Here is a 22,671-nt window from a genome sequence, read left to right on the forward strand (position 1 = left end):
TCACAGTCAACTCAATGCAATGGAAAATTCACACAAAACGTAACACAACGGTTGTGCAGGAACTCTCCTCTGCACTGCGTGGATATTCAGCATGGGGTGTTTTCCAAGAAAACTCCTCTGTGGGGTGGAGTTTTCCTGCCAGACAACACATTTCTCAACGGTGGTGTAAAAACTCCACCATGAAGTTCTAAAACCACCATTGTGAAACGTGTTGTCTGAACTGAGACTGTACCTCATGTCACTACTCAATGTACTCCTCTCAGTGGTGGAACAAAGATTGGCTTCTCCCATAGCTCTAAGAGCAGAGGCAGGCTAGAGAGGTGTTTGTTTAAATATGAAATAGAAACAAACCCTTGTTCTTCCACAAAACCTCTGAAAGCCTGATACTGGATTGTCAGATACTGTCAAATACTCTCTTCCATTTTAGACACAGAACCAAAGAGTGGTTGCATCAGTTTATTCACATGGCATATTCAAACTTAATTGGACACAATTTCTAAACCACTGATGAAATGGTTGGAGAGATAATAACTTCTAAATGCCAAAATATGTTGTACATTGGGATTTAAAGTTATTAAAATTAGATAAGCCAAATTTTGTGGTCATAAATCTCAGAGGAATGGGAGAGGTTTCCAATGCTTAAATATATAGCTGTCTCTATCTCAGCTAATATACTGTGCATCCAACTACTCATATGCATGTAACAAAAGTGCAGTGGTTGCTTTTCTTAGGGAAAACAGTCTTCAGGAAGTTGGAATTTGAAGTGGAGAAGCTGTTTTTCCTTTTCAAATTGCCCTTTCCCAAACCTTCTTTTCCTAAGAAATGTACAGTTGTGCCCTGAGAAAATAAGGGATTGTAGTATCCCTTTTTTCACCCTGTATGCTAATTAATGAGAGTATTGTATTTAAATTGGTGTCGATGGTAATTTGTTAATATTTTTTAAAAAAGGAATGTGTCACCCAAATATCCAAAAAAAAAGAGGAAATGCAAATAGACAAATTTGTATAAATTTGCATATGCTAATTTATATGTATAGATACAAATTTAGAAATAATGTTTATAATTTAAATAGAAATGCAATACACCTCACCTGATCAGTCTTCCCCACTATGGTGTGATGTATTGAATTTTCGATTTAAATTATATGTTGATATACAGTTAAAAACGGGGTGGGGGGGGGAACACTTGCCCAATTGCTTAAGTGTGCAACTGTGAAGCAAGGAATAGCCGGAAGAGCAGCTCAAGTTCCTATGTTGCTTCAGTAACACAACTGTGAAGGGAAGAATAGGCGACTAGGGAAGGGTGCAGATGAAGTTTGGTCCCGTTCCTGCAACCCTGCAAGGTGATGCACCCAGGATTTCCCCTCCTCTGGGTGTAAGTGCACAGGGTTTGGAAGGTGGATTGGGTGCCTCCTGACTAGAGGAGGCACAGGTGAAGTTTGGTCCTAATCCTGCAGCCCTCCAAGTTTAATTTAACCCTTTAATGGTTAAATTCACTAAGATGGCACATGGTTTTAACTGTTTTAATTGTTTTTACTGATTTTAAATTATATATTGTTTAAACTTGGTTCATGGTTTAATTTGTTTTTAGATGTGTATTTATTGTTTTATACTGTATGGTTTTATCTGTATGCCACCCTGAGATCCTAATGATATAGGGCAGGATACAAATGTTTTAAATAACAAATAAATAAATAAAATAATATACGGTTTTATTTGTGCCACCCCCTTTTTGATGCATCCGGAATTTTCCCTCCTCGGGGTGTAAGTGTGCAGGTGGATCAAGTGCCTCCTGAATAGGGGAGGCTGTGGCCTGGTTCAGACAACACACTAAACCATGCTGCTTAACCATGCATGCATTCCTTTAACCATTTTGTGGTTAAGCAGCATTGTTTAGCGTATTGTCTGAACCAGGCCTGTGTTCCTGCTTAGTTCCAAGGACGTATAGCCCCCAGCCCCTTTTGGATGTACCTGGGTTTTCCAGTCCTCTTAGTCCAATTGTGCAGGGCTTGGAGGGTACATCGGGTGCCTCCTAACAGGCTGTGGGTGACATTTGGTCCTGAGCCTGCTGACTTCCTAGAATTTACAGCATCCACCTCCCAGGTTTTCCACTCTTGCGAGTGGGACCCAGCATGATTTTGCTTCTTGCAGCCCCTGCTGCAATATTAAGAATGGGTGAAACAGCGCTACTGCTTGGGTCAGAGGACTGCAACGGGGCCGGGGCTGGGGAGAAGGGTCAGGTTAGGACTAGTAGCTTAATAAGTGATGTACACTAGCGTATTAGCCCGGTTGTGTGGCGGGTGGGACATTATGGACTATTTCCAAAATAAGCTACTGTGCTTAGTTTATTAAGCCAAGGCCACCTTAATTTAGTCACTTGCCTAACTCTAGTGTGGTTGATTCAAACTCCTCTGACAAAAATAGATTCATGGGAATGTTGTTGTTCTTAATTATGTATGTAATCTGATTCCTCACAGGCCTAGAATCCGACCTTTCAACCCTTATAGTCTGGCTTAGTAAAAACCGATCAATAAGACACTTGGCATTAGGCAAAAATTTTAACAACATGAAATCCAAGTAAGATTTTTTATTTATTCAATTTTTTGAAAAAGGAACAAAAATGAAGTAAAAGTCACTGGTTTCACTTTTTCTCTTGCTTGTTGTCTCCTTCAGAAATCTGGCCCCTGTACTTGATAATTTAGTACAAATGATTCAAGATGAAGATTCAGTGAGTATTGCTATCTTTGCTACTTTAATATCATCTTCAGCATCACCATTTATCACTGTCAGTTATTTTAAAGTAACCTTCCTCAACATGGTGCCCTCCAGATATGTTGGATTACAACTCCCATGCTGCTTGGGGGTGCTGGGGATTGCAGTCCATCAAGGTTGGGGAAGACTGTTGTAAAGTGTTGACTAATATGTAAAGATATTGCTCATGTTTATTAATCAGTCCAGATTTATACAACAAATGAGCATTGTAAAAAAAAAAAGTCTGACTTGAAAATGTTAAACATTTTAATTCTAAGTATAGGTAGGGCCCATTTCACAATTTGTAAGAGCCAAACCTCAATTTTCAATTGTTACGGTGTCGATTTGTGAGGAAAACCTTTTTGATTGTGTCCTCACATGCTGAGAGCTTATGTAGACATACATATCAGCACACATAGAAACAAAATGTTCACAACTCAACTTTTTGTGTGTTGTAAATTGCTTTGAGCCAATGCAGATGTAATCACTCCCTCTGATCATGACAAAGGTAGTGATGCCAATAGAAATAGATCCAAAATGAGCCCACTGAGAATCAAGACGGAGGTACCAGCATGCTCAGGGGAACCTGAAGGGTGTTTTTTTTTAAAAAAAAAAATCCCTACCAAATGAGGCCGCAGCAGGCTCAGTAACCGTAGAATGTTGAGTGTTGGTTGAAAAAAGAAAACTGAAAACTAGTGGCTGGAACTGTAATACCATGCTTGGAGAATATGGGTGGCTGGAACCCTAAACAGAAAAGAGAATACATTGCCACATTTTGTTGCACGTTCCATTTTGCAAGTCCTAATACCTTAACCATGGAAACAATGGGTCGGATCCAATAGTGTGCTAGCTAGCGCTAATGATGTTGCAGTAGCATAAACCAACAGTGTAAGCAATGTAACTAGGGCAGTGAGAAGAAATGGTTATTTGCCGCCAACAAACAGCTGGATCCTACCCAGAGATATTCAAACAATGCATTAAATAAATGAATAATTCTGCTAAGCATCAGTTCAGACTGTGCTCTCTTGATCAACATATTCTTTATACTGAAAGCGAACACCAGATTTGAAGCTTGGATAAACACCCTAGTTAAGAGCTAAACAAAGCATAAAGTCTATTTTATTTTGAAAAAATTAATTGATACCTAGTTTCATAAGCTTGTGACCTTCAATTGCCCTCACACATCTGCTGAACAGATGGTTGGCATTGTTGTATGTAACAGTGACAGTCACCTGCTAGAAGGAAAAACAATGCTTGGATTATCTTTTACTGCTTTCTCCCTCACACTCCCAGACATACAACAACCAAACAACTTCAGGTATTGGCTGTCCACATGAGGGTACAGCTTCTGTCCAAGGTGAAATGAGACTGGGTAAACAACACTGAATGATTAAAAAGGTCCCCAAAAGGGCTGGTGCTGGGGAGGGTGGCGGCAGCCGAAACACAACACCAACGGACATTTATTTATTTATTTGCATTTATATACCACCACGTAGCTGAAGCGCTCTGGGCAGTTCTTAACATTTAAAAACAATATGCAAAAATTAAAAACCACAAAAACGTGCAAAATTTACATACATTTAAAACCACTATATCAGCTTTAGAAATGATGAGCCAAAAAAACAGACCCAGGGGTCATTACATTTTGCTAAATGCTTGGGAGAAGAGAAACTTGAAGGTTATACTTGTGCAAGATGAAGGTGTTTGCTTGACTGTTTAAGGGGATTTTTATCTTTGGTGTGCAGGCTGTTTTAATACTTTATCATTCTTGTATGCCATACGTAGCTGAGTATACGCATTAACCAGTACAAGGCTATTTTAGGAATTGAGAGACAGGCCACGTTTGGACGACACGGACTGAGTGGTGTGGACTTCTAGCATGTCGCTTTTAAGTATCACAGTAAAAGTTGTCCATGGGGTGGAGTTCACCCACTGCGTGGGCTAGTCTTCTCTCCCCTCCTCCGCCCTCCCCACCAATTGGTGGCGCTGGTTCCCACCTACCATTTTGCAGTGAGGTGCCACCACTTGTTGCTGGGGCGACGAGTGCATCTATCACCGATGCAGCTGACGCTGTAGGAAGAAAGGGGCGGCAGGTGGAAAAGCTATCCTCGGAGAAAAAGCAATTTGTCCACTGCAGGTTGCTGTAGCTGCACTGAAAAGAGAAGGGATATTTCTCGTGGTTTGATGATACACGTCAAGCTGCGGGAGACATTCTTCACCCCCTGCTCTGGGAAGTATTTGGAGATTGGCACTAGGGGATGGAACGAGCTCAGGCTCTCTCCTGAGAGCATCAGGTGAGCTCCTTCCATCCCCTCAAGCCGATATCTACATGAAACACAAGTCAGGTGTGTGTGTGAAGTGACGTGCACGTCCCTGGGGACATGTGGGGTGTTGCAATCACAGTGCCCCACCCAAGGATGGCACAATCAGGGCTCCTCAAGCGCATCCCCAATTCTTTCCCATGCCTATAGAGCCCTACTGGGCAAGAGCAGCTGGGGTTTCTGCTGCTCTTGCCTGGCAACTCTGTAGACATGGGGAAAAACATGGAGCCCACCAGATGACATGTGACACAACAGCACAGCGTTGATATTCTGTGTTAAGTGTTTTCCAAAAAAAAATCCACCGTTGCATGGAGTTTTCCCACCAGATTACAGGTTTCTCAGCAGTGGTGTAAAAACTCCACCACAGAGTTCTAAAACCACGGTTGACTAGTGTGTCATGTGAAGCGAGCCACCATTACAGTTGTTTCTTCTTTATCATCTGCATTGGCCTCTAACTTTCTCCTAGTTGGTTTGATCTGAGCAAAGGGATTGTTGTGGGAGAATAGTCTTTTAATCTGTTAATTTAAGGGGTTTATATTATAAATTATAGGTAGTACTATTGTTGCTACTGTCAAAGATAAAATATCCACTTTGGTTGTAAAGTAAATCTGTTTTATTGAGCATAATACAGCAGTATGGAGAGAGTCTTACAAAGAGCTTATCAACTGATAATGTGAAACACAGGTATATTTATATATAGTAGCATCCTAACCAGTTAGCAAAGTTATAAAGCAAAACAAAAATAGATTAAAAAAACGTCTTCATTATACCTTATCAACAGATGGCCCATTACTCCTGGATGGTCAATCCTCCTTATCAAGTTAGCTTATTTGTCTTCTACTATATCAAGAGGTCTTGACAGTTAGAAATTCCAATTAAACATTTCCTTTCTGATGTAACAGTTTAAGCATTAGGCTCATACATTATTCCAATCCCATCATGCTGTTCACTTGCCAGAAACAAACTACATAAAGAGGCCTACATACGGAGCAGGTATATCAAGGCTTCTGGCCTTGTTTTCTCACTACTAATGAGATTATATATATATTACACATTTTAATTTCAATTTAAAATTGCAGTCTGTGATAACACTAATTAGGTTTCAAACTTGAGTATCATGCCTGGCTAGAAAAGATAGTCCAGGAATTCTCTAAAAAATTCTCTATTTTTTTTTTTAAAACAGCAACAACAACCCAGTCTAACATCTTATGCAACTACTTTGACAAAATGAGTTGTTTGAAATGGAGCAGGGGCAGATTTCTCCCAGTTTTTGTAGCCTATTGGTCTAAATTCAGGAAAGTGAATTTTTGGAGATGATTCTCACGGTCCAGGGGATTTGAAAACCTTGGCCAATGGGGCCAGTGATATCGTCTTTGCAGAGGACAGAATTAATTTGAAACAGATAACTGAAAGGGATGCTAAAGCACCCTTGGAACTAATAATCATACATAATAATGAATGATAATTTAGGTCACTTTTCCAGGGATAAGTGATCTCCAGACCTTAATATGACAGCTCAAGGTCTTTTGCTTTCTGGATTCTCAGAGCAAGAATTTCACTCTTAAATTGTCATCATAAGAACTTTATTGTATCAAAGTATGGTTCACTGCAGGGCAATCTTAATAACAGCTTAAGTTCTTTGCCTTTGCCTTAATTAAGGAACCAAAGTCTTCTGACTGGACAATCGATAGACAGGATAGTTAGAAAAACATCCCAAATTAAATTATTTTGAACCCATTTTAATAGCATTTTCTGCACTAATGCAGATGAATACTTTTACTGCTGCCAACAATTTGTCTGAGTGGATGATGGCAGTTGCAGCTGCATTCTAAAATTGAAAAAAAAGAGTTAAATTCTGGCGTCCAGGTTGGAAAGATCTTTCAGGAACTGGAGATGCCCCCCCCCCCCCACCTTTACTATTTAAAATAGTAATTATGAGGGGAAGACTTTGCAGTCTAGGATAAAGACAACTCGTTCATTTTGTAATAGTATATCTGAGAGGGATATATATATATATATATATATATATATATATATATATATATTGACCATGGAACACCTCTTATTAATAAGCATGAGGCAAAAAAAGGTCCCCCAAGTATCAAATGGGCATAGAAATTACCCTGAGTAACAGAAATGGTATTTGATGTACAGCATCTAGTTTCATGTGTAAGTGCCAATTCAAAGAGTAATCCTGACTAAGTAGAAACCATCTCATTAAGTCTTAGTTTATTCATTATGTAGTGTGCCAGTTACATCCATGATAATTCAGTGTTTCTGTTTCTTAAAAGTAGAAAAAATATAACAGTTCTTGACACAAAATGTACTCATTTGGAAGATGAGACATATAGGGACAGTACAATGTTTTTGAGCCTCACTCTTCCCCCAGGCTTGGCAATTACATTGGGCCTCTACCAGTTCCTCCCCCTGGGCCCAAGATTAACATGCCCAGAGATTTCCCTTTCAAGGACAGGCACTGTGTATAAGGGGTTGAGTTGTCTGCCACCATGACCAAAGTCATCACCCAGTTGAGAAGAGCAGACTAAATGAATGAAGGAGCCATATACTTACTTATTTGATTTAATTTGTACCCTGCCTTTCTACTAAAAAATAGCACTCAAGGCAGCTTACAGGAACAATTAAAATTGATTAAAACAATAAAGCAATACATTAAAATATAATAAAAACATAAGAGTTATCAAATAAAAACAACAACAACAACAATACCCAACCCAATAGATACACTTAAAGCCAAAAGTCTTCTTGAATAAAATAGTCTTTGCCTGCCAGCAGAAGGACAACAAAGAGGAAGTGCACCTAGCTCCCCTTGGGAGGAGTTTCCACAGCCTGGGAGCGGCCACCGATACAGTCCTCTCTTGGGTCACCACCAAACATGCCTCTAAAGTTGGCGGTCTTGAAAGAAGGACCTTTCCAGAAGTTCTTAAGAACTGGGCCGGCTTGCATGGGAGAAGGCAGTTTTCAGGTAGCTTGGGTTCAAGCCAAGATCTTTCAAGGACAGTGAATGCAGATCAGGTGACCCCCGGTTAAAATGGTATCCCCACTATAAACTGAGTCATAAAAAGGAGATTAGAAAAAAGACATGCCAGATTGTAAGAGGAGGAAGCACTCACAGGATGTACATGTTATGGAGGAGACAGAAGCTTATTTCTTTCCATAATGATAGTAAACGCCTGCATTCTGTTCTGATTACCTTTTTATTTTTTTAATGTTTTGCCCTGTCATGTACACTGTAAACATGTTCTGCTGACCTGATTAGTATTTTAGAAAGATGAACCATACTGTTACAGCTTTGTGCTGGATTCTTTTTCAGAAGCATGAAGCACCTCAATTAAACTTTCGCTGCCATTTCCAAATACCATACTAATCTGAAGCTAATACTCTCTAAATTATGTGGTGAATAAAGTAAGGATGCACTTGGAGATTAGGAGAATTAATATAGTAATTTGATAGCTGTCATTTAAACTAAAACGCTTACATTTCTTTGTCAAGGACAGACTTGCCAATTATGCATTCGCAGTGCACTGCCTTCCTAGTTTGCATAATGGCCAGTTCCAATTTAGAGTCATCCCTCTGGGTTTTTAAAAACTTGCATAAAATGTGTATGGCTACAGCAAGAACTAATAATCTTTTGCAAGCAATCTAAAAAGACTGCTACATTTTTGTTTGTTTGAAAGGTGAGTTGCAGATTCAAAAACAAAGAGCTACGTGGGTTGAATGTGCACTTCATTGTAAGGCATTTGATTTTAGGGCAGTGAATTGTGTGTTCATACCACTTCCACCACATTAAGAATGTTTGTCTACCTTTACCTTAATATGCTAAGCCAAAAATGTATGAATGAATGCACTTCTAGTATAAGCCTTATTTGGGAATTTCCTATTGCATGTAGGGAGAGCGTCACATTCCCAACCTCTCAGCCCCAGAAGCCTTCATGTGTAAGGACTGAACTTCTACAGTGTAGATTCCTCACATAATTTAGAACCCAGGCTGTTCACATCATTCTTAGGACATGGAAGTTATAGGAATCAAATCAGTCACTTGATAAGGAAAATGAATAGGTGAATCTATGGAGAGTTAATGTAACATCAATTGATTTTCATGGATTTGAGTTGCAAGATAAGTCTAGCATTCTATGCTAGAATCTCTTTTCATTTCACTTATTACATTTCTGTACTGCCCAATGCTCTCTAAGCAGTTTACCAAAAACGGAACCCTAAAATATAGCATAACAAACACAATATAAAATCTTTAACATACAGAAATTTAAAACAATCTGAAACAGCTAAAACAATAACAATAGAATACCCAGACCCCGTGGAAATAATAATTGACTAAGGATGCAATCCTATGCATATTTGGACAGAAAAAGTCCCAACAACTCCAGCACTCCCCAGCCAGCCTTCAGACCAGCATAAGTGGTGATATTATTCATTATTTACCCCACAGCCCTTGCAGTCATTATCTCTAGCAGATTCCAAGCTGAAGACAGAGCTTACTATCATCATCAATGCTTTGGGTAGCAATACATCTCTTACAAAGGTGGATATTAGTGGAAATGGCATGGGAGACATGGGAGCAAAGATGCTAGCAAAGGCTCTTCAGATAAACACCAAACTCAGGTACTGGAAGTCTATTTGCATTTTAAAACATACCATCTTTATTAACTTGAGCATTATCTGTTTTTTGTATGCCAGGAACCCTGGCCCTTCTCAAAGTCAAACTCTTCATATGTTTGTTTCACATTGTCTATGTTCACAAAACATTTTGTATTATTATTTAAAAGCAGCATTAGAAACTGTAGTCCAGATTGAAGGATTTGTGGCTGAATAGCCCTTTCGTTTCTTGCTATTTTTCCATTCAATTCTCTTGTCACCAAACTGTTTTCATTTGTATTTTTCTTCTGAGAGGACAAAAAGCAGCTTGGGGGCGGGGCAAGGGTTAAACATCCCCTGCCTCTATCATTCCTCTTCAGAAATTGGCAGTTCCCTGCAGCTGCTTTTCAGTGTAAAAACAGAACAAACAGCTTAGGAGCCGTGCCATATCCTGACTTTTTCAGAAAGCCTTTGAGCTAAATTAAGCTTTGTTTTAGCACTGTTTTGGCTGGGCAGATTTTTATGTACTGTTACTGTTCTTTGCTGGGTTCTATTGCTTGTGATTTTGGGTTTCTTTCTGCTGTACTTCTCTTTTTTAATATTGTTTGATTCTTTTAGGGATTGCATGTTGTTAGTCACTGTATTTGTCTTCTGACAAGAAAAGCCAAGATACACATTTTTAAAATAAATTGACCGGAATTGAAAGCATGAGATGTTTCTAGAGTGGGAGGGAGGAAATGAAATTTCTGAAGAAAGTAGCTAGATCACAAATTGGTGGAAAAGATCTAAATAGCTAAATGCTTTATTCCTGATGTTATGCTTCCACCAGAAAATACATTATACTGCTATCCTTTACTGCTCAATTTTCTGTCCAGTTCCAAACACTGAAAATGTCCTGTTACTGATAGAGTTCAACATGTTTTTTGTGTTTCTTTTAACAATTTCGTTGATGTATCTCTGTAATTTCTATTTACCCAACAGAACTGTTATTTGGGACAAGAATAATATCACTGCTCAGGGCTTCCAGGATATAGCAGTGGCACTAGAAAAGTAAGTTCTATGCAGTTGTTCAGTATAGTTGGCACAAATTAGATTGCTTGGTATAAACAGAAATTGAATCATTTTGGTTTCCCTTCCTCCCGCTTATATATCAGTATTTAATTCCTCAGAAAATAAACGGATGGTTTAAATTAAGAAGTTAATTTAACTTTATTAGATTCCATAAAGGGAGGAATAATTTTTTATTGTGAAAATAAGACAAACTTCCAGTCTCTAGATTTTTTTTTTTACTTTAAAAATGGGAAATAAATATTTTTAAACACTACAATTAAGTCGGCTGTCAATGTCTTATTTTTAAATGCATTTAGTTATCGCAAATGATCCATGAAAGTGCCCTATTTTGGCTGCTGAAGGGCAGTTTCTCTGAAATGTGGAAAAATAAAGTTAAAGAAGGCTATCATTTATTGATAAAAGAAAGGGGATTGTCTATGGGTAGTATCCAAGATGAAGCAAGTGCTAAGGTAAATTGCATTGTGTTAACTCAAGGGATCTCGAGTACAACGGCAATAGTATTAAGTGGCATGACAGGATTCCCTGGAAAACCTGTCACACCAGCAAATGCTATTGGTGTCTTGCCAGAGGTCCTATATGCTAGCGCAATGTAATTTATGATAGTGCTCATGTAGACTTTGATACTGCCCTATGTTTTAATAGTCAAATTTTGGAATGTGGACTATAGAACATTTCCTGTTATGGTGACGCACCACAGCCAAAAAGGTTTCAAATTCAGGACCCATCAGTATTGTTCAAAGTCCAGGTTTATTAGAGACATTTTAATTTCAACTGCACTGTCAATTTCAGTTGCCTGTGTTCCTTTTGCTAAGAGGAAATGGTTTGATTTGTTTTTAGCTGTGTATATTGACTGTTTTATGCTGTATGCTTTTATCTGTACGCTGCCCTGAGATCTTAATGATATAGGGTGGGATATAAATGTTTTAAATAAATAAATAAATCCACAGTCATATCAAACTAAAAGTACAAAATCTGCTAGCTGTAAATACAAATGGCAGAGGAAAGTGCTCCTGTTTAAGGGCTTAATCAAACTTGGGACAGGGAAGACTGAGCTGCTCTGTTTGTGTGGACTGAATGGCAGCAAAGCCCTTGAAGGAACCCATAATGTTTGCATGATCTCAACTGTACTGATCGATGATACGGCGAGTTGATACTGCTATTAAAGCTTTTGTTGCTTGATCTACCAGTTTTCAAATCAATTACTGCTTGCAGTTCTAAGAGTCTTGTGTAATAAACATAAAATCCAGCTTGTTTATCATTGTTTCTTAATGCTTCAATATGGCATCTTGGTGAAGTTCCAGTTAGTGAAAAATCAACAGACAGCATTGAAGTCAATAGCCAACATTAGGGTGCAGGGGAGAGGAATCCCTTTACAGACTGATGACATACATCTTGTTGACAGAAAAGGGCTCTCTAACATCTGTTAAGTATATGAAAAGAAATACTTGCTTAGTCATTAAAATTGTGTGTGTATGGCTATCTCAGGGTTAAACAGAGAAAGTCTATCTGTGGGCAATTACCTTGAGATAGAGGCTGTTCTGGGAACCTTGCCAAGATTCTAAGTTAGCCTCATCACAGCTGTATGTAATGTAGATAACAATTGTGTAAGATGTGTATATAGTTTCTCACTTGTGTAAAATGGATCTGATCACTGCTTACTGATCACTGCTCTATGATCACTGCTCTCTGTGTATGCCTCAGTGTGCTGATCTGAACTGATCTGAATTGGACTGCACAGAAGCCTGAAGGAAATAAACCAGCTCTGCTGTGTAAGACCTGCGTGATGTGTGTTTGTTTCTGAGCACAAACAGAGTTCCAGAGAGAGAAAAGTTCTGGCACAATAACCCAACAAAGGTTATGGGCCCAGTCCAGTCCAGGAAGCCTACGCCAGCCTAACCCAGGCAGAAGAACCAGAACTTGATGGGAACGGTGCAGTATCAGAACCAGGAGTCTGCTAAAACAGAAAACTGTTGATGAAGGAAGACATCAAGCTAAAGCCAGTGCTGCAAAGTGAGGAAAAATCTCAGTCGGCTGACTCTGAGGAGGACTCTGAGCAGGAGGACGGTGAGATACCAATTCCTAAAGCAGAGGGAATGGCAGGAGCTAATATGTCTGGTTTGCATCAATTGTTAGAAAAGCTGAATGACTCTAACTATGCATTATGGTCTTACAAAATGCAAATGTATCTGATTCAGGCTGAACTGTGGTATGTAGTCACAGAGGATCCACCAGATAGAGCAGATCCACAGAATGCTAAATGGTTTAAGGACGATGCAAAAGCAATGGCAGTTATTGCATTAGCTGTGGAAGACTCTCAAATTTCCTTCATTCAGTTTTTGAATACATCAAAAGAGTGCTGGAATGCGCTACAAGCTGTATATCAAAGAGAAACAGCGGGCAGTAAAATAATTCTAACCCGGAAGCTGTATGGAATGAAGCTGAAACCAGGGGAGTCTATGTCAAACCATTTGAAAAGCATGAGAGAAATCTTCAATCAACTCAGGGCACGAGGGATGGAGTTTACAACTATACACCAAGTCTATGTGATTTTGTCAAGTCTTGATTCATCGTACGACGCGGTTGTCACCATGATGGAAAGTCAAGAGGAGAAAAATTTAACCCTCGAGTATGTAGCTGGAAAACTACTGGAAACCTATGAAAGAAGACAAGCTTCAAAACAACAGAGTTTTAAACATCCTGTGGCTGAATTTCAACAAAGCCATAAATCTTCTGATGTGGTGGCTGCATTAAAGGCAAGGAAATGCTTTAATTGTGGTTCCACAGAACACTTAAGGCGGGATTGCAACAAGAAGAAGAAAAAGCAGCCGACAGCAAAGTGGAGAGAAGAAAACAACATGAATGAAGCTGAATCAAAAAAGAAGTGTCTTCTAGCAAGAGTCAAAGAGACAATGAATCCTTGGTTTTTGGACTCTGGGGCTTCAATAAGTATGGCAAAAGACAAACTTTCATTTGTAACCTTGGAAACTTCTACTTCAGAGCAAAAGTGTGTTACCCTTGCAAATGGAACAAAAATCCAGATTTGTGGTGTGGGTAATGTATATTTTGATTGTCTGGGAGTTGAACTACAAAGTGTTTTATATGTACCAGAATTAGAAACAAACCTTCTAAGTGTGTTTCAGTTAACAGAAATGGGGTATGAGGTTTGTTTTACTGAAGAAAATTGTACTATAAAACATGGAAACAAGGTGTGTGTGCAGGGAATAATGAAAGAATCTTTGTATGTGATTAATACCTGTACAGAAAATGAAGTTGTAGCCAGCAAAGTCACAACAAAAACAATAGCCAATTGCAAACCACACCAAGAGTGTATCCATTTAACTCATAAAAGGTTTGGTCACGCCAACTATAAAATAATTTCTAAGATTCCAGAATTGTGTGAAGGGGTGAAAATCAAACCATGTTCTAACTATGTAGAATGTAATGTATGCAGTGAAACCAAGTGTCATAAGTCAAACATTCCAAAACATAGTGAGAGAACAACAAAAAGAATTTTTGAATTAATTCATGCAGATCTTGCAGGTCCTTTTGAGACAAGTCAAGGAGGAAACAGATTTTTCTTGTCTATTGTTGATGATTACAGTAGATTTGGATTTGTGTATGTGTTAAAACAGAAGAGTGAAACTTTTGGAAAGTTTAAAGCGTTTGTTAAGTGGAGTAAAAATAGATTTAAAGAACCTATAGCTAATCTAAGAACGGACCGGGGAGGTGAATTTCTTAGCAACCTCTAGTGCAGAAGCAGAATATATCAGTTTATCTCTGGCTTGTAATGAGATTGAGTGGTATAAACAATTATTTGCTGATCTAAGGTTGGAAATTGAGACACCAGTAACCATATTTGAGGATAATCAGGCATGTATTAGTATGGCTACATCTGAAAAGTGTAAACCAAGAACTAAACATGTGGATGTTCGTTATTCTCATGTGAAAGATATAATTCAGAAGGGCTGGATTAAGCTTGAATATTGTCCATCTGAAATGATGTTGGCTGATTTATTCACAAAACCAGTATCAATGGTAAAACACAAAGAGATGCTTTTAAAGCTGGGTCTCAGATTGTAACACAATTTAAACAACATGCGCAAGAGGAGGACTGTTAAGTATATGAAAAGAAATACTTGCTTAGTCATTAAAATTGTGTGTGTATGGCTATCTCAGGGTTAAACAGAGAAAGTCTATCTGTGGGCAATTACCTTGAGATAGAGGCTGTTCTGGGAACCTTGCCAAGATTCTAAGTTAGCCTCATCACAGCTGTATGTAATGTAGATAACAATTGTGTAAGATGTGTATATAGTTTCTCACTTGTGTAAAATGGATCTGATCACTGCTTACTGATCACTGCTCTATGATCACTGCTCTCTGTGTATGCCTCAGTGTGCTGATCTGAACTGATCTGAATTGGACTGCACAGAAGCCTGAAGGAAATAAACCAGCTCTGCTGTGTAAGACCTGCGTGATGTGTGTTTGTTTCTGAGCACAAACAGAGTTCCAGAGAGAGAAAAGTTCTGGCACAATAACCCAACAACATCCTGTTTATAATCTGTCTTCTCTTCTTACTGCCAAGATGGATAAAAAGGGATCTTTTCCTATCATTGAGAATGAACGTATCTGACAGAAAGTGGAAATGTTGGTGCTAATCCAATAGCCATGATTTCCTAAAGTTTCCTAAATCTTCTGTTTCATTCAGTGTTCAAAAAGCCAGAGATAGTGTTGATGATCAAGATCGCTCTAAACTTGGAAGAAAGCTTTTCCTGTCAACCATGGATAACACAATCTATTTTCAACCATGGATAATACAGTCTATTTCAAACCTTATTGGAAACAGCTTCTGTATGTTTCTCAACAAATTAAATGACACGACTAATAATTTTGCTCTTAGGTTGTTTGTCTTATAAAATTAATAAAAATTCTAAAACATAGCGTCTCCATTTCTTGGCAACAAGAAAAGAAGTCAGAGGAAATATAACCATTTTGTTTTTAACTACATTAAAATAACTGATAAGGGATTTTTAAATCATGTCCAATGCTGTAACATATCAGTATACCATTATGAAGAACAGCAAAGAGTGTTGTATTTTCTCATCTTAATTACCTTGGTACAATAAGGAGTGATTTATGGACAGTTACTCTGCTGGGCTAAAAATGCAAAGTCAAACATCAGGGTGAGATAAATGTTGTGCATTATGATGATGCCAATTTTCAGAACACATTTTCAAAGAATGCTAATGATTGGGTGGGTGGGTGGGGGGTACTTTGCCATTTAAAAAAACATTTATAACCCGAAAGACAAAGGCTGCAAGCATATAGATTTGCATCACAGCAGTTAAAAATATATCAATATATAGATAGAAAGAGGCTGGAACAACATCAAGAATTTTTCAAGTTAATTCCGCAAAAGATTATCTTTTGTTTAGGTAATGTAAGCTAGTTCCAGCACGTATAATGTTAAAGCTGGTGAAGCTTTGAGCAATTTTATCCCCATCCCAAAATATTCTATTGGAAAACTCAGTTGGTAGGTTGTATCTGCATGGAGGGCTCTTTGCTACATTTATTATCAAAAATCTCAAATTCAGTAGGTTGGCAGTACACCTGTTGTATATCCCAATAATGTGACTTTGTTGTTACTTACTATATTTCTTAGCCCCCCTTCAAATCTATAGTCTTCCTAAGGCATCTTACAATATACAGCAATAAAAGGCAATATTAAACAAACATAAATTTAAACATTGTTAAAATACACCAGTTTTTGATAGATTGCTCTATTTTATTTGCGTATTCATTGACTTGTTTATTTAAAAATGTATGTCCTGCTTTTCTTTATAAGAGAAACTCAGTGTATTTATTTTTTAACCGGCTCGTCCTCTAAGGTGATCAGTTGCATTTTATCCTCATGTTTTACACTCAGTGTATTATTGGCATTATCCATCAGTGTCATTCTGCAAACTCAAATAGCACTAGCAGAGCTCTGATCTTTCCATTGCACAAGTGATTTTGCACACACAATACACAAGGAGTTGTGCATGCATAATGCACGACTAGTTGCACAAGCAGACTTGCGCAAATGTTACTTCAGTTAGATTCTCTTCTTGCGCATAGTTTGGAAATTAGTTTCCACTAGTGCAGCATCATTTATTTGCACTAGCAGAATGACAGAGTTGGATACTGCCCTAAATGGTACCTTCAGTAACATAAGGCAGAATCCAAGAAATCCGTGCTGGTTCCTTTCTGCTCCACTGATTTCATTCCACAAGCAGTGGTTCTCATCAATTCCGCTATGCAAGCGGGATGGAGGCTGCTTGTTCAATGCAATTGGCAGGATGGAAAAGAATTGTTGGGGGCATAAGCGTTCTGATGGATTTTGCCCATTGAATGTAGAGCATATGCTGGTTATTCCTCTGATGCCATATTTTCCAGTTTGTATTTAGAGAAAATAATTTTTCCCTTGAATATATATATATATATATATATATATATATATATATATATATATATCAATATCATTGTGGATAAAGACCAATCTGTGCAGCTGTTTTCTTTCTGAGCTGATGCTTTATCCTTTTGAACATAACTCAGAATTTTTGAGAGAAAGTAAATTGTGTGCTCAATTGAACAGAGGAGTTAAATGAATATGGGTGTCCTTCATCCAATCCCAGCACTAACCAATACACCTCACAGCCTTGGCTCAGATGCTTGTTGAACCACCTGGATAAAGCACCAGCACAGAAGTTCACCTGCTTGTTGCTTGTGGTGCACTATGGTCTGTAGGTTTAGGGTTAAGTGTGATATGGATTTGGCTGACAAGTCACTTCAGACATTGATTCTGTAATGCTTGTGACACTTAAGTATTCATAGGCTGCGTTCAGGCAACACAATAGACAATGGTGGGTTAATAGTCAACTCCAAGGTTGATTATAATCAACTGTGGTGTGAATTAAGGCCAGCGTTGAGTTGACTATTAGTCAACAGTGTGTTTGATTGACACATCCCACGCCCTCTCCCCCCTCAGTCCTCCTGCTGGTATCCCATCAGCCATTGAGATTTCTGCTGGCTGGACTAGAGCAGCAGCTGCCGCTTTGGTCACTCTTGCCAGGGGACTCTGCAGTCTCCAAAAATAACCAACCGTGTGCAATAAAATCCAACACATGACACAATAACTAACGGTTGTTCAAATAATCAACTCTGCACCGTGTTGGTTAGTTGTGTTGGTTATTTCGGCCAAATAACCGGCCGTGGTGTGAAAAAGTCCAGACAGACAGTACTAGTCTCTAGTGTCACAAAGACATTTCCACGTATTGGAGTATTTCACATATTGGAATTGAAGACTTGAAAGTCTAATAGCAGACCTAGTTTGGCTCGCTTTGTCCAAAATGGATAATAGCTTAAATGCTTGCAGCTCAGGACCAAACTCACATCATTGGCCCTTGCTTGGCTATTTCCCACCTCCCAATAAATAGCTAGTGGTGGGGGCAGTGATCCTGATCAGGGACATGGTGTGTTGGGAGGGGGGCTTTAAGCCTTTGCCTCTGCCATGGTCCTGATCCAATTCATGGTGTCCATGCTAGCTGTTTGGCTAGCATGGGCACCAATTGGTGCCAGTCACAGCTTTCCTTCAATTGCAGATAGCAGGCACCTGAGCTATAATTCAGACTGTATTTGCAGTGGGAGCAAAGGGTTAAAGCCCCCTCCCCTCCACACATACACACTATGGTCCCTATTGAGCTCTTCCTCTCTCCAACCCTACACCAGTATTCATTGGGAAAGATCCGCCACAGAAGGGGTAAAAGCATGACTCATTTTGCATGCATTAAAAAATGCTTACCTTTATTAATGTATATGTTTTGCTTTTAAAGTAAAACTTGACAGTTATGCATAATCAAAACCCATTCATTAAGTTTTAAATTTTTAAAAAATAAATAAATCTCTGAGAAATAGAATTAAGGCAATGTTCACATTTTGCAGTGAATACAATTTTAAAATTATAATTAAGAACATGTGATTTACTTTCCTGTCTAAAGCAATCTAATCATAGCATAAAACATCTAGCCTGGTAATTTCAGATTTTTACTGGGCAAATAAAGTGTTGAACTTTTGTGGGCCTCTTTTGGGAGGGAGTTCAATAAAATCCTGATGATATCTTAATGGCTATTTGCTGCCTATTTTTTGTTCTGGGCACTCCTCCCAAGCTGAAAAGGAGTAAAAGTTCATAGTAAGCCCACAGTTGTGGAAGGCAAATAAGTCTTGATACTAAAAAAATGTGTGTGTGTGTGTGTGTGTATCTGTGAGACAGAATAATCAAATACTTTGCAATCAAAATAAACAGTGGATTGCAAATTACTTTGTGGTGTTCATTTTATAATTAATTTTCAAAATCATGTATAGACATGCTCATTAGTCATTGACTATAATAATCAGTAAGTGCTGTTGTCATTAAGTCCTTACAACCTGCTGACAATATGTGTAGTAACAAAAGCAAATCTAATTATATATGGCGCAAAAGCACTAAGAACACTTGCTGTGCAACCTCTATTTATTTAAGTGGAGCTCTTTCTTAAACAAGTTTAATTTCCAAAAAGTAAAGTTATGTTCATGCACCTATATGAAGGATTGAGATCTAAACTACAGAGAAGGGCTATGACTAAGAAATGCCCTTTAAGAAACATCCTACATTTGTGTATCCTGCAAAACTGATATGTCCTTTTTCATATTGCATCTCAGCTGTATATTAAAGATGTAATATTACTTCTGAAATGTTGACCTGGAATCATCATTTCTGTTCTAGTTTATGTATAATACTATAACAAATGTGTGTGTGTGTGTGTGTATCAGATAAAGGACCAGGTGACCAGGGTTGTTGTTTTTTTTGTGTGTGTGCATCTAATCTTATTGCTTAAACTTGTTTTTAAGGAATTATACTCTAAGGTTCATGCCTATACCTGTGAATGATGCTTCTCAAGCACTCAAAACAAGCCCTGAGAAAACTGAAGAGGCACTCCAGAAGGTATTGCCTACAATTACCAATTCACAAATTGGGGTGGACATGGAGAAACAAAGTAGCTAATACGTTGAAATGATTGTGATTTCATGGTTGACCGAATAGAATTCTCCAGCGGACTTATTGAACATCATTTTTTCCCCATGGGCACATCTGAGCATGGTTTATGGGGTTAAGATAACCAAAAATCAGAACAGCGTGAAAATGTGTTTCTTTCCACATGATGCATGGGAAGTGAGAATAGCAGCAGCAATGGCTTAATAGTAAACAGTCCTATGTAGTACTAATTAAACAGTGAGAATTTTTAATGTACTTAACAGAGATAAAAATGCATAATTATGCTTGTGTGCATATTCTTAGGTACTTAGGAATATGTGTGTGTGCATGTCATTATTTTTAAAGTGTGTAAGATGTTCTGTGTTTTGGCTGACTCAAACGTCACCAAGGAATATGCCTACACAATGCATGATAATGAGCTAATAACAGGATACATTTTAGAACGTCAGTAGACCTTGGTCTATCCTTTCTCTGGGATATTATAACTTTTGTTTTCTGGTAGGACTTCATGTTTTTGTAATAAGTCAGAAGTCATGATCTTTCACCCCACTTCTAAACATGCTGTATTGCAGAAAGTTGTGTCTAATATGTCTAGAATAGGCGGCCAGTCTCTGATGCAAAACTAAGGCTGAAATCTTATGCTACTTATGTGCCACAACTAACTCAATAATACTAACTCCTGAGTAGACCGGTATAGGCTTGTGCTATGAGCATTAATTTTGTATGAACTGTGTGAAGTTACATTTCTTAGTTTCTGTCAATTAAAAAATGTGTATGTTTGGCAGCATGCTCAGGTATGTAGATTCAGAATTTACTTTGATTTCTGCTCTTAGATAGAAAACTATTTACTTCGCAATCATGAGACCCGGAAATATTTACAGGAGCAAGCTTATAGACTTCAGCAGGGCATAGTTACTAGCACTACGCAGCAGGTGAGTGCTCTTTACATTTTAATTAACATAATTTTTAATGCTTTGGATCCAGAGATGCCCTTCTGTGAATGTTGATCCTATAGAAGTTTCCATTAATACCAATGGGGGGAAAGTTACTTTCAGCCTCGTGCACCACCTCTCAAGTTGTTCTGGAGGGTCCACAAGCTTATGGAACAAATTTGAGAGGTCCTGACGGGGAAAGGGGAGGGACACAACCAAAGCTTGTCCCATTCTATGAGTGGAACTCCACTCGCAAAACTCTGGATCCTTCCAAGTGCATTGCATAATCCTGAACATTGCATATTCCTCCCAGAATGTTAGCTATTGGGTAGTATAGAAATGTAATAAATGAAATAATGAAGTCAAATGAAGATCAGGTTCTGGCCTCCCCACCACCATTCAAAGTCTGGAGCAAGATGGATACTGTAGAATTGCTTGATGAACTTGGCCTCTTGCTGAGACCTTTTTGACTTACTAAAAATGAATATGTTTTACCATTCTTTACAATGAGCATACAGAAGGAAATAAGCTTCGGCTATTGGGCGGTATAAAAATGTAATAAATAAATAAATAAATAAATAAATAAATAATAAGATGACACAAAGGCTTTTGAACGATGTAATGTGTGGAGCCGTAGACCCTAGACTTGTTCTCCTATTATATTCCAAGAAGAACTCACAATCTGTCATGCATAATAATGTTTTGTTGTTGTTTTCTTCTATTTTTAATATCTGTTAAACCACTCTGTTGATTGTTTATTGAAACGCAGTATAAAAATCAGATAGATAAATATAAATAGGATGCAAAATAACAATGTTCATGTGGACAGAAGCCCAAGAAAATATTAGCACTTCATTGCTCTGTTCACGTTACAATTTAATATTTTATATATTCTTTTCTGAGGTTTTCTAATGTTCTGCTCCCTCGCCATTTTGTTCCCGTTTAGATGATTGACAGAATATGTGTCAAAATACAAGACCACCTCAACTCATTAAGAAACTGTGGCATTGACACTATACAAGAAGATCTGAAATCAGCAGAAAGACTTATGAAAGATGCCAAGAACTCCAAAACAGTAAGTGGTGCTAGGTGTTTCAGATCACAGGTGTACCAATTCTACTAGAATGGATGATGTTAATATTTACTTTAATATGTATTACGTTTTTAAAATAATATATTTTGTATATCTGCTTAACATGTATTTGTAGGTATTGTTCCTAAGTGCCAGATTGATTTGTTGCAATCTGTTTTACAGTTATTACCCAATCTGTATCATCTTGGTGGAGCTTCATGGGCAGGACCAAATGGTTCCTTATCCAATCCAATTCAGGAGACTCTAGAATCAATGGCTGGGGAGGTCACCAGGGTTGTCGATGATCAGCTCAAGGTATTGACTAATAAAGAATTGGTGTCAGAAAAAGAAATGTGGGAAGTTGCCTGAAGAGGAAGTCAATCTTCACAATTACCCTTTACTGTTTGTGTAAATCTGAGTGTAACAGGCATGAGATCTGAGACTTCTATAAAACCCAATTATATCATTCAGTTTTGGCTCCAGATTTTGAGTTTTGGCTCAAGGTAGGCCCATCTTCTTTCCATTGGGCATTAGCTTGTCCTTTCCCTCTGGACAAATCCACGCTACTGCCTAAAAGGAGACGTTTAGGCAAAGGGAGGAGGAGGCTTCTTTCCTTGCTCATGTCACTGCTCATACACTTGGAGAGGACAAGGGAACTGACAACATCAACAAGGATAAAAGAGCAGAGCTCAAGGTCTCTGACGGTCAGCAGTGGGCAGCTGCTAGGGTATGGGACTCAGCAGTGCTTAGCAATGCTGGCCCAGACATGGTTGATATTGAAAATGAGAGAGTAGGTAACCTGTCACTCTGAAAATCATTCACTACTAAAAAAGTATTCAAAAGAAGT

At 38.3% G+C, this 22,671-nt stretch overlaps 1 protein-coding gene across 2 annotated transcripts in view; it reads left to right on the forward strand.

Annotated features, from left to right (window-relative positions):
• CARMIL1 (capping protein regulator and myosin 1 linker 1) overlaps positions 1-22,671 on the forward strand; it is a 172,535-nt gene that overhangs the window by 113,422 nt on the left and 36,442 nt on the right. For both annotated transcript variants that reach the window (XM_063130459.1, XM_063130460.1), the window contains exons 19-26: positions 2,477-2,576; positions 2,673-2,727; positions 9,537-9,709; positions 10,664-10,732; positions 19,676-19,769; positions 20,654-20,752; positions 21,699-21,827; positions 22,008-22,139. In XM_063130459.1, coding sequence (XP_062986529.1) covers positions 2,477-2,576; positions 2,673-2,727; positions 9,537-9,709; positions 10,664-10,732; positions 19,676-19,769; positions 20,654-20,752; positions 21,699-21,827; positions 22,008-22,139 — 851 coding nt within the window. The remainder of the gene's footprint in view (positions 1-2,476; positions 2,577-2,672; positions 2,728-9,536; positions 9,710-10,663; positions 10,733-19,675; positions 19,770-20,653; positions 20,753-21,698; positions 21,828-22,007; positions 22,140-22,671) is intronic.

This window comes from Elgaria multicarinata, chromosome 7, assembly GCF_023053635.1.
Source record: "Elgaria multicarinata webbii isolate HBS135686 ecotype San Diego chromosome 7, rElgMul1.1.pri, whole genome shotgun sequence".
In the NCBI taxonomy this organism is placed as follows: domain Eukaryota; kingdom Metazoa; phylum Chordata; class Lepidosauria; order Squamata; family Anguidae; genus Elgaria; species Elgaria multicarinata.